At 40.7% G+C, this 15,272-nt stretch overlaps 1 protein-coding gene across 11 annotated transcripts in view; it reads left to right on the top strand.

Annotated features, from left to right (window-relative positions):
• Positions 1–15,272, top strand: part of SFMBT2 (Scm like with four mbt domains 2) — a 115,580-nt gene that overhangs the window by 84,510 nt on the left and 15,798 nt on the right. For all 11 annotated transcript variants that reach the window (XM_090134416.1, XM_090134424.1, XM_031609234.2 and 8 more), the window contains 4 exons: positions 545–587; positions 722–792; positions 1,772–1,911; positions 8,647–8,756. In XM_090134416.1, coding sequence (XP_089990542.1) covers positions 545–587; positions 722–792; positions 1,772–1,911; positions 8,647–8,756 — 364 coding nt within the window. The remainder of the gene's footprint in view (positions 1–544; positions 588–721; positions 793–1,771; positions 1,912–8,646; positions 8,757–15,272) is intronic.

Here is a 15,272-nt window from a genome sequence, read left to right as displayed (position 1 = left end):
CTGATCTCAAGCCACCAGATGAAGAATTAGCCTCACTGTTTGTATTAATTAACATCTGAAAGGCAAATTCTAAAATGTGTCATTCTTTCGAAGAGTTAAATATGCTTAAGTTAAAAATCAAGCAGCCAGGGCCTAATTTGGGAGAACACTGCTATGGCAACATTATGCAGCCTTGTCGCAATTTATGGCTAGGGATAAATTATGCTGGAGGTAATCATGCTTGTAAAATGTAATCTTATCCATATGTGTTTCTGTATGGAAAAATATTTGTGTTTTTATTAATTTTTTTTATGTTGATCCCATAAAACACAATATTAGCATTCCAGAGGAAGGATTAAATGTATTATTACATCTTTAAAGCAGGTTTTAATGATGTAGTGACTTACTTAAAAATACCAAGAAAAGATGGCAATGGTAATTAAGTACCATTTCATTGTGTTAGGAGTCATTTTATAGTCACTGAATTTTTATAGCTTTTTATGCATTATAGATGTATTTTATAGGACAAAAGAGTACAAAACTGTTTCTTCCTTCGTTTTTGCAGTGCGAAGGAAGAGAAGAATTGCTGTTGTGCAACCAGAAAAGAAGTAAGTTGCTATTATTTAAGGAGATATTTTTATAGTGATACATCAGGTCTTCCAGGGGAAGTAATACACAGCAGCTTAGTGACTTTGCCAGCCCCATTTGACACTGTTAAATACTCCAGATTTCTCTGTAACAGGTTACCATCCTCAGTGCCTGTTGAGAAAATACCTCATGACCTCTGCCCAGTTCCTCAGCCAGACACAACAGGTAAGGCTGCTTGGCACTAGCAGGTCCTAATCTTAAGGATTAATTGCCTGTATGGAGGGGGACAGCCCTACAAAGGGAGAAAGCATGTCATATGTATGGGGAGGTAGAGGCTCATCCTCAAGGGATGTAACTCTGACAGAGGGGTTTCTCCTCTGCATGAAAATGCAGTATTTAGCTGGGCTTCCCCTGATGCTTGTCCACTTCAGTTGCTGATGTCAGGGCAAGATGAATGAATTTGTGGTGGAGATGGATGTGACTTCTTAACTGGCATCAGTTAAATTACTTATACCATGGCTTAATGCATCCATCCTTGTGTCCCACTGCAGGACACACATCAGCATCTGAGGCAGCAACCCAGGTGCCAGTACAGTCACACTGGGAGAAATGATGTTTCTGGGAATAATATCTGAACTATTGTGGTCAGCCAGTTGGATGGCATAGGGAAGCGTCTGCTTCTCTCCATGTGCTATAAGAGAGCACAGAATGGTTAACCCACACGCAGAAAACTGTTCTGTAGACCTGTATTTCAGGGAAAAAATACTCCAGTCCCCATGGTGTTGGAGGGTAACTGAACAGCCCTTCTCCTGAATTTTGTCCCTAAGCTGGTGCCAAGCTAACATGTTCCCTTTCTGGCAAGTCATAATGGCATCACTCATGTCCATCTGTAACATGAGTTATGAAATAGCTTCAGGTCATGTCATGAATGAAGTCCTTTCTCAGTTCTCCATTCAGTAGAGCATGCAACCATATTGGTTGCTACTAAAAATGTAGTTCTTCCCATGTTGGACAAATTTGAGCAACAGAGGCTTCTCTATCTTCTATCTTAGGGAAGATTTTTTGTAGAATGGCTTGGGTTGGAGGGGAGCTCAAAGATCATCATTCACTCTTTTCCCATCCTTCCCCTTCTAGGAGAAAGAAAGACCCTTGACTTATTGCATAAAAGTGCAAGACACACATCATTGCTACTTTCTTCTTGCAGGCACCATCAATGGGAGATACTGCTGCCCCCAGCTCTACATCAACCACCGCTGCTTCTCAGGTCCATATTTAAACAAAGGCAGAATAGCAGAGCTACCTCAGTCTGTCGGGCCTGGCAAGTGCGTGCTGGTCCTTAAAGAGGTATGAGCCAGCTATTTTATGGGGAAGCTTGAAGGGGAAACATGAATCATGGGTTGCTGGGCCTAGAATTTGATAAGAGATACCTAAAATTGTCTTAGAGCTCTGTGGCAGCTTCCATAGGTCAAGACTGCAAGCTTGGAAGGAAAGATATGTATATGCATTGGGAGTTGTAGTAGGAGAAGAGTTATTTTTGAAACATGGAGAGTTTTGTTGATTGCTGGTACAAGTTTCATCTATCTGTGTCTGCTGTGCAAGGGAGTATTCAGGCCAAAGCTATGCCAGAAGAGGATCTCTGTGATTGCACCCATGAGACTATTGTTTCTCCTGGCACAAGCCTGCAGATTTGTAACGGGTGATGTCATTATTTGGGTGACCATGGGCCAATGGGGCCCAAACTATTGGGTTCCAAAGTGACCAGGACAGAAAGCCAAGGTGAGTGTGTGTGATGTGCTAAGTGGAAGCTGAATACTGTGAAGTTAACCCCACATACGAGGTGTGGCAGAGCACCAGCATCTGTGTACTTCATGTGTAATGAGCAAAATCTAAGGAGCTGAGTGCTTGCTGTTGACCTCAGACAAAAACTATCTTGTTTGAAAAAAAATACATAAAATTTTTTGCACGGTTCTGTATACCATCCATGTACAGCTGAGAGGCAAGGTGACTTCAGGTGGGAGAGGACAAGGTGGTTTTGTTGGATAAGTAGGGTGCCATTGATGCCATGGTCAGTGGAATGGCCCAAGTTGGAAGAGACTCACAAGGATCTTTGAGTCCAACTCCTGGCTCCACACAAGACTACAACTATTTCAGCTTGAGTTGGGTCTTCTAGAAATCCAGCTATTCCAGCTTTCTGGTCTGTACCTATATGAACCCTACCCATTTCTGGTGCAGGGCCATATCTGAGCTCCCTCTGTGTAGGGTGAAACAGCAGAGGAACTTTTAGGGCTCCATTTGTCTGATGCATTTGCAAGCCCCTCAGAGCTCAGCTCAGTGAGGATGTTTGAAGTTGCCTAAGGTGAGATGGGTTAAGTTCCTGAAAGAAACAACTGAAATGTGAGATTCCTCTCAAATCACCCATGCTTCCCAAAGCGTGCTTCTATTTTAATGTAGAGTGACTCCTGTGTTCCTTAATAACCTGTACATACTGCTTTACGTACAGTGTCACTGCCAGTTGTCTCACATGTTTAAAAGCTGAGCTTTTGAAGAGAACCCCATAATTCAGCTGCCTGTGCAGGTGGATACTTGGATTTGAAAGAAGCAAATCAAAAATAGCCGTAAGCAGAAAGCAGGATGAAGTGGTTGCGGTGCAAAAGTTGGCAGCTGCCAAATTTGAAAGTCAGTTTGCAGTGGCTTGCTGATGGGGAGCATTAGCAATCTGCTGCTGCTTGAAAAACAGGCAGTGAAAAAGCAACATGGGGGAAACATGAGGCATCCACAGTCAGTAGTTAAGCTAGCATTTCTTCCTCCTTCCTGGAATTTGGATTTTTAAAACATATGTAGTGCAAAGCTTCTGCAAGGTCTTCCCCTCATGTCATGCTTTGTTTGCCTGTGTATTGTTGCATTGGCTACCACCAGCTTCTCCAGATTGCTCAAGAATGGGCCCTGTTACTGACCATGCAAACCAGCTGAAGTTTCCTACAGGAATCCAGTTTTCCCTTGCTCCTTTCAGAATCCTTTCAGGATTCTGTGTTGAAAGACCAAAGAATAGTGTCAGCAAGACACAGACATCTTGCTTTTGGAGCCATGAGTGTCTTCCCAAGGAGCAGAGCCGTGGCAATGACCCAGTGTTTTGTAGCAGTATTTTGAAGATAAATCCAGGCTCATAGATGCATGGGGACAAGTCCCAAATTCTGGAAGGGTTGAAGAGAACACATTCAGGATTTAGCTGTGGAGGAAACACGTTTCCTATCAGCTGCTGCCAACATGAAAGACTTTATGCAGCTCAGAGAACCATGGGCGACGGTAAGGATGAGTCTCCATTCCTCTGGCCCATATTCAGTACCAAGCTTGGTGGCTCTGTCTCGCGTTATACCCATTGATGATGTAGCCCAGAGAATGCAAATTGCAAGCTGTTATAAATTATGCATCAGCATAACTTGTCTGGAATAAATAAATTATACATGGGCTTTACTTTGGCAACACACAGGGGAGTGTGGGACAGACAACCTGAAACAACAGTTACGAAGGAAGAACAGATTCAGCAGTGGTCTGATCACCCTGGTCTCTAGCTGTAGCTCTCTGCCTTTAGAGTTGCTCTAGTTAAAATTTAAACCTGTGCCAGTTGTGAGCAACTCCAGTGGGCAGCAGTCTCTATGATGGAGATGGTACCGTGTTTGGCACTGATGGGTTCACACTGCTGCTCAGCCATCTTTTACCCCAAAGTCTTGTCCCTTCCCTGCATCTGTCTCTGATGCAGTGACACATCATTCTGGATCCAGCTCCAAACGAACTGGTGGTACCAGCCTGCATACTGCAGTGAGATATCTGATGGTCAGTACCGCTTGGCTCTGGACTAAAGAAGGCTGGGAGGTAATTTTGTAGTGTGGAGTAGTACATCCCCTTCCGGATGAGTAGTCTGGGCCATTCTCAAAGGGATTTGGGGAGAGCAGTGGCATGAATATGCTTGCTTTTTTGCAGCACCTTTTCTCCAGCAGAAAAAGCATCCTCCAATTTCTTTGCTCCAGTGTGTTGGATGAAGAAGGGGTTGTGAGCTCTGCAGTGACGAAACTGAGGTACCTCCCAGAATTATCCCCCTCGAGCAAGATGTCCGTGTAGAACTGTGAGAGCAATTACAGCTTATTTGGTGGTGTGATCAAAAATACTGGCTGCAGTTCTGTGTTTGCTTGCGTGTATGCATTCTTCCATCCATGTAGAGCCTTAGGTGAGAAGCAAGGAACTATTCTTGTATCTGGTGCCAAACTTATTCTTAAAGCCAGGAGGTTCATTATTCCTGGTGCCAGCACAAGTCTCTGGTTTATTGTAGCTTCTTTCACCTCAAGGGGCAAGTGAGGATGATAACAACTGTTGTTTAACATCAGCTTCAGAGTTTATCTCATTCCTGAGATGCTTGTTTGGAAAAGAAGTTGAGATTTGGAGCCAAGAGACAGTGGAGATATCAACTATCAACACGGATCAACCAGCTGCAGCTGGGCTGGAAATTAGTGGTTGTATAATAGCTAAGATATCTAAGAAATACTAGCTTTAAATTAGATTAAAAGAAACAGTCAGCTAAAGGTTTCATTCTTGGGTCAGAATATCAAAAATACTTAGTGGTTCTTTCATCTATGCCAGCAATTTAACCACTATAACATTATAAAATGAGATGCCTTTTTAAGATTTAAGATGATCTATAACCCACTGAATCTTAAGGAAATATGCTATAAAGATTAATTAGATTCTTTGTTTACTGCTGTTACTATTTTAAGACACTTTGCTGTTTTTCTATCTGGATGAAAATAGACCTACAGATATCATGACTGTTACTGTTTTCAACTGATGCAAGCAGGAAAAATGAGCCACTGTTTGTGAAGAAAAGCTATTGCATTCTGCAACTTGATTTTTTTTTTTTTTTTTTTTGCATCACAGCATGACTTAGGAGAAATTTGCATAATTAAATGAAAATGCTCAGAAAACCATGTAGCCTGTACTGATCCTTAGCTATATAATTGAGCCATGTTGATGGTGTTATCATTAGCGATCAGATCTTCTGTTAGGATGGCAGAAATCTTTCATAGTTTGGAAAGATATAAGTTGCATTTCTGCAAGGGGGTTCATTAGTGTTGTCCTTGAGTAATTCATGGGCACTGACTCACTGATAATGGATCTTCCAACTTGGATCTGGCTGTCTGTATTTTTGAAATTTCATAGGCTGTCTTAAGCACGTCAGAACTCATGTGCTACTACCTCGTGTGTGGCAAAAGCGCAGTTACAGGTGTTTGATCATTTAACTTAAGAATCCCAAATAGTTCTTCTTTCCTTCTTTGCCACACAGCTGTGTCCTTATTTCAAGTAAAATAAAACAACTTCAGCTATTTTGTCTGAGGTTAGTCTGGGAGTTGGCGTCTCTCCTGTTAGTTAGGAGAAGTGGGATCACATCTCAATTAGAGGAAGAAAACTGACTTTTTCCTCATAAGGATGATAGCCAATGGGCTCTTGAACAGGAGAAGAGGCTGTTTTGTGATATCACCTCGTGGTGCTGTTTCCTGAAAAGCTTCATCCAGGATTGGGGTCATCAATGAAGAGGGGTTGAGTGATGGGTAATGTGAAAATCCCAACCAATCCACGATGCAAAGAAAGGTGCTGAGTACCCAGTAGGCACTTCTAGATATCCTTAGAAAAGGCACTTGTGCTCTTGGTGTGGGAAAGCTGATAACTAAGATTCAGGTACTTATAAGGTTTGGCAGAGACTTGTGATGTTGCTGTGTGATTGTGCTCACCAGTGTGGCTTCAGTCTGTTTGACTCTGAAAATCCAAAGAATATTCAGCAGTAACAGAACAAAACTTGTTAGGTGTACAACAGCAAACGCTGGTGTTGTCTCATCCACCCTTCTGCTCCAAGGCACTGTTGGCTCTATCCAAACCATTTCTGACAGAGAGGGCTGAAAATAAATAGAAAAATCTCAGACCCTTCACACTCCAGCCAAAGGGAATTTGGTAAATCAAATCAAATTTGACCCATCTGACCTATGTGAAGGGACCTTCCATCTCCAGAGAGAACTGGAAATTGCTCTGGATTTCTTCACTGTTTTTGCTTTAATACTAGTTAATTTCTCTGCAATAAATAAAGTGTTATTGGATTATTTTTTTTTCACTTTGTGTGTGTTTTTTCTTCCTACTGTTTAATAGTGTGTAATATTAAGAAATAATATTATTAGAAAATAATGTATTTAACATGGTAGTGGACTCCTGCCACACTGTGAAATGCCAGACTCAGTGATTTATTTGAGATACAAGAAGTCTAAAAGCTAAAGCTTTTTTTTTTTTTAAAAAAAAAAACCACCTTTTCTCTTGTCTTAAAGGGAAATGGCTGCTCTTATAAACACTCTTTTAAAAAACTTCTTTAGAAGTTTACTGAGGGTTCTGTTGATGACAAGCCAATTCCAGGAGAAGTACTGGCATTGTGAGGCTGCAGTTGATAATGCTCAAGCAGTGCCAAACAGTTATTTGCAAATTTGGGTCTTCCTGATTTGCAAATCAGGACAGGAGGACATCTATTGAGTTATATATGAGCGTGGGAGCCATCCAAGGACTTTGTGGCTCTTGAAAACCTACCTTTGGCTTCTGTGCATTGGATATATGTGCTGGATGTCAGTGCTGTATCTGTATTTGGTGAGTAGCAGACAAGAAAAGATGTGGATGAGCAGCTGGATGGAGCCACTCAAAAGCTTTCATTTGTTCTCTTGGGAATTTTGGGTCGTGATAAGAACCAGCTCAAAAGCTGTGTGTAGATCTGTCTTTTAGATTCTCCTTGTGTAAGGTAAGGAGTGTGCTTTTGCCCTTCTTCATAGAATGCTTTGAGATGTACAGGTGATCAGAACTGCATGAGGCATTGGATGCTGTTATTAGAGGCATTGTTTTTAATATCTCAGTTGCACTTTTTTTTCTAGCAGATTTCCAAGTATCTCTGCCATATCTCTCAGTGATAAACCAGATTTTGCTGCTAGTAAATAATCTAACCAGGCCACTCAAACCACTTCCATTTTATCTGGTACTATGCAACATCAAGTGAAACCCTCATCAAAAAATGTTCCACCCTACACGATTTTCAAAAAGCCATCAAATCATCATGGTTGCTGCATTGTTTAGTAAAAAATAAACTAGTTGCTCTTTGCAGTATTATGTAGTTAGACTTTCATTTCTGATGCAGCATGTTCTTGGGTATGTTGGGGAAACATAATGCTCATCACACTGAAATCATTTGAAGATGTCTGCAGGCCCTCAAGGAATTAAGAGCAGACATTAGGTAAAGAGCTAAATTATACCAAAACCAATCCAGACTCACTGTGGGATTATTCACTGATGTACAATGCAGAGTGTTCAAACACATGGTCTGGTGCTATTAAGAGATTTGTTTTTCTTGTATTTATCTCCTTAGGCCAAGTGGAGGCCATTAAAGCTTAGGTTCTCTGTAGGAACTATTTTTATTCTCAAAAACTTTGGATTAAATGGATTAGCACATGTGTTTTATTGTACTGAGTGGACACACACTGGTTTTTAGACTCACCTCCTGCCAACTCTTTTTGTGTATACTTTATTAATATTCTGTTAGTACTGTCAGGGCATGCAGCACTCAGATTCTTAAGCATATTGCCAACCTTAAATGCATGAATTTCCCCTTTAGTGTTCATTATATAACAACACATGTGACATTGTCCTTGGCTGAGCCATCAGAGGTGTTTTTATTTTTTTATTACATTGAGCCCTGTGGGTGCAGGGAATGGAATCTTTTTTTGGGTGAGGTCTGTCTCAAGGCACAGCAGCTAGGTTCATTTAATGGGACATCTCTGGGGTTAGCCAGCAGCATTTAAATCAGTTGTGGCATCATACTGAGGCACTGTCAACAATATACTTTGCATATTGATTGAATCTGGGACCTCTTCTTGTAGCCCTTGTCTTGTGTATCCTTGAACCTAATAGGCATCTGTAAGCTTCTTCTGCTTATACAGCACCAGAGATCATGCTTGTTGTTGTTGAGGGCTACTTTTAAATCCGTCAGTGTTGTTGATTTTATCTCACTAGGTTCTGAGCATGGTGATCAATGCAGCTTACAAGCCAGGGAGTGTTTTACGAGAACTGCAGCTAGTGGAAGATCCTCAGTGGAATTTCCAAGAAGAAACGCTCAAAGCAAAGTAAGTCTTCAGTGTGTGTGCCCTTTTGTTATGGGAGGCTTCAGAAATGGAGCTGGCTGGGAAAAGAAATAACTGTATTGTAAGAGTTTTTTTAAATTATCATTTTGCTTCATTGAGTCGCTTGACTTGTTCCATAGCAACTTAAGAAGTGAAATTTTCACCTGAATGGTTCATTTCTATTGTCTTTCTCCAAGCAGCCATCCAAATTTTGCAGAAATGTGGCATGCTTATTCTGCAAAATCTTGACTTATACGATAAGGGGCTCCTATGAACTCAGCTATTACTGATTTCACTCAATCTTCAGCTTTTTAAATATAGTTGCATTACTACTTTTAATATAGAGCCTGCCACTCGAATGCAGAAAAACTTGGCAAGAATTGATGGCATCAAAACATGCATACAAAATAGCAGGGACTTATTTTTAAGCAGCAGAGTGTTTAGGACAAAATATTAGCAGATCTGAGTGTCACATTATGGTTTAATGTGTTTCTAGAATATATGCTTCAGTTCTTGTCTGAATAATATTTAAGAAAGTTTTGTTTCTAGAAAATAATACTCTGTTTTCCCTTCCTACTTAAAAATGTAACCATTTATGTATTCTTTATGTAGTGAGCACTATATTTAGTATCTATCTCAATAATTATCTGTTTAAAAGTGGGAAAAAGCACGTTAGCTCTCTTCAGATACTTCCAAAAAGCAGTTCATCTCATTTTAAGAAAAACTCAGCAAATAGTTCCTTTAGGTAGCAATCTGTTTCTAACCAAGTTTCATCACTTCGACTTTTTGAGTCCTGACTCTAAATGCAGAGAATTTCACACTTTGTACTGAACTTTTACTCCTTTTCGAATAAAAGCAATTTTATTTTGTATATTTACAATGATTGGCATCAAATATGGAATTATTGATTGCTGTTATATTTGTTCTTTGGCCATGCAGACACTGGAGAAATCGCATATGTGCTCTTACTGAGGGAGAGAATTGAGAACCTTTTATCCTTCCTAGTCAGAAACTTCTTCTAAAGGAGAATTGCAATTAGAAATGAAAAGCTACTGGAAAACACTGTTTTCATTTGCTTCTCTCACTCATGTGGAAGGTCATGCTTTTGTGTTCATTGAACAAAGCTTTGTGGATTGGAATCCAAAAGTCATATTTGTGCCTGCAGATTTCCATTAAAAACAAATGGAAGTTGTGGACAATGATTTCACTGATTGCAGGATCCTGTCAAGCAACAGATAATGCAGTGCAGCAGATTCTAAGCAGCTGTGGAGTCAAGTCTTAGTGCCCCAACTTTACGTTGTGTCCTGCAAAGACTGAAGCTTATGGGTAGTTTTCCTAGAAGCAGTGTTCAGAATAGAAAGTTGTTGGGGTTTCTTATTTGAGTGTGAGTATCTGCCTTGTGCAAGAGCAATGTTATGTAGTTTGTAACTTCTGCAACCCTTATTTCTAGCAGGAGACAGCCTGTCAAATATTCAATTTGCCAACAAGCGTAGAGGTGTTTTGTCCTTAGTAGTCAGCTATATCTGTTGGCCAATCCACTGAAATCCCAGGCAGTCTCTGGGCTCTGGGCATGCTTGAACCAGGAAGACCAACCTAATGAGGAGTATGTGGTCCACCAGAGCCCATCTGTTCCATATCAGCCCTTATCCTCCCTCATGTTACCTGATGTGCTAACTATACTGTAGTGAGCACATCCACCTCTTCTTCCTTCCCTCATGGTATTTCCACTCATTTTTTCAGGCAGCAGTCTCAGCTCTCAACAAGTCAAATAGCATCTTTCAATTTTATCAAACCACGGAATGGGTCTTCACAGACTCAGAGCTAGGACATCAAATGTTGGTGTCACTTCTAAGCACTGAAAGATACTCAGTACTGCGTTGTTCTCTGCCTCCTGAGCTCTAATGGAACTGGAGAAAACCATATGGGTGCATCTGTCTGGTCTCTGGAGTGGTGCTGGCTGATGAAACCAGCTTGTCTGCAAGTAGCTGGGATATTTTTATTGGTTGTCAGAGGATAGACTTACCCTACCTGAATACCCTTGGACCTCTCTTTTTCCATCCGGAGTTTACTTGAGCTGATTCATCAAGAATCTGGGGCTTTAATTGCATTTTGTTGTGCAGAAGTAGGAAAGAAAACATGCTGATGAAATCAGATACCCTGGGATGTGCAAACAGCACATGACATGCTACATCAGGTATGACAGTCGGTTGTGCTCCAGAATCTTAAACAGAGCCCTATAACGAGCAAACGCCTGTCTACACAGACTTCCAGCTATGCTGGCTCCCAATGGTGTCTTGCTGCTAATGATGACAGCTCTACAGCCAGCTGCAGCATCTGTGCTGTAATGTGACATGTCATGTCACCTCCTTCCTTCTGATATAAACTGACAACTCCTTAGATCTTGATAATGTTGTTGTTTGTTTGCAGCGATGGCTGCAGTAAAGAAGAGAGATGGTGAGAGAGGAGGATGGTGAGAAGGCAGCATTTTTTCCCACTGGCCCAAATGCTAAATTATTCAGTGGTGGGAAGGCATTATCTCAGTCCTGGTGCAAGGTGCGTTTCGTTTACTCTGCTGTCACAAGTGACCAGGACAGAATCAATTATGCTAGCCTTGCAAAGAAGATAAACAATTTAGACTGTCCAAAGAGATGGGTCTGCAATGTGTGATGGCATTCACTTCCCATCACACTACTGGCTTTCTGTGAAAATAGCCAAATTTGATTTATTGGTGATGATGAGTTAGAAATGTCAGGCCTAATCCCCTGAATTCCCGTGAGGAACAGACAAAGTTGTGGACATTCAGCCCTTATGGTTTTGATGCTTTAATTTCAGTGCCTTCATCTAGATTTGGCTTCCCAATCTTAAAAAGGCTTGAGAGTCTTTATGCTTTGTAAGAGCCTTCACTTCTAAGAGCTGTAAGTGGAGTTGATTGGGCTTTCCCATTCTTTTAGGACTTACCTATTCTTTTAGGACTTAGTACACAAAAAATACCAGTGTTTGTAAATTATCTGGGGTCTAGTTTGAAGTCCAGTTGATCAAATTAAGAAAGATGGGTATTCCTGGACTCCTTACTAAATGAAATTCTGAGCTCAAATCCAGTAGCTGTAGTCTAGAAATATTGACCTCAAATCACAGACACGATGACTTATTTATTTCCAAGCTGCATTTCCAACAAAGTCTTCACACCATGAACGCTTTACAAAACTGCCTTTCACTTGTGTTGAGGTATTTGATGTTTTCTTTGCCTTGCTTTTGCCTTAACAGCTGTTAGGGGTTGTGCTCCAGCCTCCCAGGTCCCTATCACTCTTTGAAGGAGTGAAGGAGTGAAGCATTTATTAACCATGGAAGACAGAAATAACCTCGGGATGACATAAGCAAACTGAATGTAATAAACTGCACGTAGCCAGATGGGATGCATCCAGTTCTGCTTGAGGGAGCTAGCTGATGTCATTGCAAGGCCACTCTGTCACGTTTGAAATTTCATGTGGTAAGGGAAGTTTCCTCATTTCTGGAAAAAAGGTAAACATCAGATCTTTCCTCAAGAAGGGTAAAAAGGAGAATCCAAGTAACTACAGACTGGTCAGCATAACCTCAGTCTTTGGAAAGATTATTAAGCAACGTCCTCCTGGGAGCCATTTTCAAGAACATGCAGGACCAGAAAGTGACTGGGAAAAGCCAATGTGGACTTAAAAACAAGTTGCACCTCATGTGATAAGTTGACTGCTTTGGTGGTTGAGGGAAAAGCAATGGAATTTATTTGTTTTTAATTTAGCAAGGCTTTTGACAGTCTCCCATGGTGTCCTGATAGCCAAGCTATGGAGATGTGAATTGGATGTGTGCCTGGTGGGTGGAAAACTGGCTGGAGAACTGAGCCCAAAGGGTTGTGATCAGTGATATGAAGTCCAAGTGGCAGCCAGTTATTAATGGTTGTCCTCAAATGTTAGTACAAAGCTACAACTCATATGATGTGATTTGTCTTCTGTGTCAGCCCTGCCACATTCTTCTTGAGGTGTTGCAAGGGTGAATCAGTGTAATCATTTGGCCTTTTGTGCCAATTACTGGAGATCTAATACACTACCAGCAATGGAGTGACTTAAACCTTTTCATAATGAGGAAACTTACCGAGACGTGTATTTTCAATAAGAATAATTTCAATACCCTCGCCAAATCATATTTTCAATATTACAAAATATCACTGGGTGATCAGATAGCTTTGGAAGAAGAAAACTACCACATTTCTGTCAATTTTACACAGATTAGGAGTATTTGTAAAATCCCCCTATTTAGAATATACTGAGCAGCTTCGGGGTGCCAGTTTTGATGAAAACTTCGGAGGTTTTTTCTCTTTGGCAGTTGCAGTGATCCCTGTAGGCAGGGTCTCATTCAAACATCATGAAATGGACGTTAGATAGTTTCTGCTGCCATCATGGTAAGTTGCTTCAAGTAGATGAGATGGAGAGAGACTTTGGTTGTCTGCTGTGGGTAACCAATGTTCCTTGGGGATTTCTCATTTTTGGTGGACTTAAGCTTTTTAAAGCAAATTGGAAATTTCTTGCAAAAGAAGAGATAGGAGTTTTTGATCCCTGAAAGAAATGGAAGCTTTTAGCCATTGAGTTATTCAAAATAGTCTCAAAGATTGTCAGAACTGTGGGCTGTATCCTTGTGATGAAACCTTTGAAAATGAGGGTAGTCTCAATGCTCTTGCTGTTTGATGTGTCTTCAGCATGAGGCTTTTCACAGTATCACACAATGGACCCCAGCTGGAGCTCTTAGAAGATATTTTATTCTCATGAATCTCAAATTCCAAAAGAAGAATAAGTATGACACAGCTAGCAAATTGCTATTAGCTCAGTATTGTTGCTCATGAATCAACAAAGATCCTGAGCATATTTTTTTCCTGGAAATAACTTCAGCCAAAATACTTTCTCCAAGTTTTGGGATCTGATGGCAGGATAGTGGGACAGGAAAGGGAGATTCATTTACCTGTAGCTGAAAAATCTTTTTTGAAGAACAGTGACTTTCAAAAAAATTAAAATATGCTTGACACAGCTGTTTTCCATGTCTGCAGTGCTGCTGTGCTGTGCATGCAGTTCACTTAGTGCTTAAAAGTGTTAATGAAAATGGGAGTCCTTGTATGAGAGCATCAATAGGAGTATCAGCAGTAAGTAATTTTTTGAATGATATTAATGGAAAAGAGTTTTCTGATATCCAGAGGCACTCTTTCCATATAGCTGTCCTAAACCACATTTGGTGGTGGTTGTGTTACAGATCTTTAGTACAAGGAAAATGGAAAATATTAGTAGAACCTGGTTTATGATTGAAAGAGGTGCTGCCAAGGCCAAAATCTTGTAAAAAAATATTACTGTTGCCAGCACTAACACGTTGGATTATTGAGGCTGATGGGTGCAGTTACGTTAAGCTGCATTTTGCCACCCGTTCTGTTAATTGCTGTGTGCAATACATTCAGACCAGACTGTGAAATCAGACAGCTGTTCATTTGCCTAGTTTCATCTTTTTCTTTCACCAGGCTCTCTGGTACAATGAGTCCTTTCTGGGTAGCCAAACACAATAGGAAGTACATGGTTAGAAGAAGTCAGCCATCCTTGAATAATACCCATCAGGCAGCTCTCTTAGCTTGCAAGAAAGAAGATCAAGAAGCAATTTGATTACAGTGCTTTTGCAGGAAAACAAAACCAGATGCAGTCTTCTCATCTTAGTGGTGAAAGTCAGAACAAGGACAAATTAAATGTAAGTTAAATCCACATGCTTCCATGCACAAAATGAAACACAGACTTATAGGTACAGATGCTCCTGCTGCCAGGATTCTTCCAGCATGAAGAGGAAGCTGGTGCTTTGCTGGAAGTGATGCTCTAGTTCATCCAAAGTTGTTGAGGGTTCAGGTGAATGTAACTGAAATTCCTAAGCCTGTCACTGGATTCAGATTTACTGACCTAACAATCTCAGCTGTCCTTAAACTTAATGGCTCCTGGAGAAGTAATAAGGGCAGGAGTCTTTTCAGTCATGTTGAAAAGGAATAGAAAACATTTATAAGTAGATATATTTAAATGCCTGTGGACTTTGTTCTTTTTATATTAGATATTGCCAAACCTCCTTTAGCTAGCCAGCTGCTTTGCAGGGAAGCTGGAATAACAGTGCTCTCTATCTGGAAGAAGCATTTTTTCCATTTTATATCATCTATCTGCCAAGGTCTGTCAGGATGCATGAAGGGTTGGCTAATAAAATAATTTATTCATGCATTCATTCCAGCATTGTCTCTATAGTCTCTATAACTTGGGGTCCTTGTTTGAGCACCAAATAGGGTGTCAGAGCCTGGTGCCTTGCAGAGATGATCTTTTAGATTCTGGAAGAGAGTTGAGGTGATAGTTTGGATCAAGTCTTCTGCGACATGAGGATGGCTGAGTTGGGCTGTTTTCAGAACCAAATTTTATTTAACATATAGCATGGTGGTGATGGGTTGATGGTTGGACTAGATGATTTCAGTGATCTTTTCCCACCCTT

Source organism: Phasianus colchicus, chromosome 1 (assembly GCF_987193195.1).
Source record: "Phasianus colchicus chromosome 1, bPhaCol1.hap1.1, whole genome shotgun sequence".
Classification (NCBI taxonomy): domain Eukaryota; kingdom Metazoa; phylum Chordata; class Aves; order Galliformes; family Phasianidae; genus Phasianus; species Phasianus colchicus.
The sequence above is the reverse complement of the archived record's forward strand: the minus strand, read 5'-3'. Positions and strand labels throughout refer to the sequence as shown.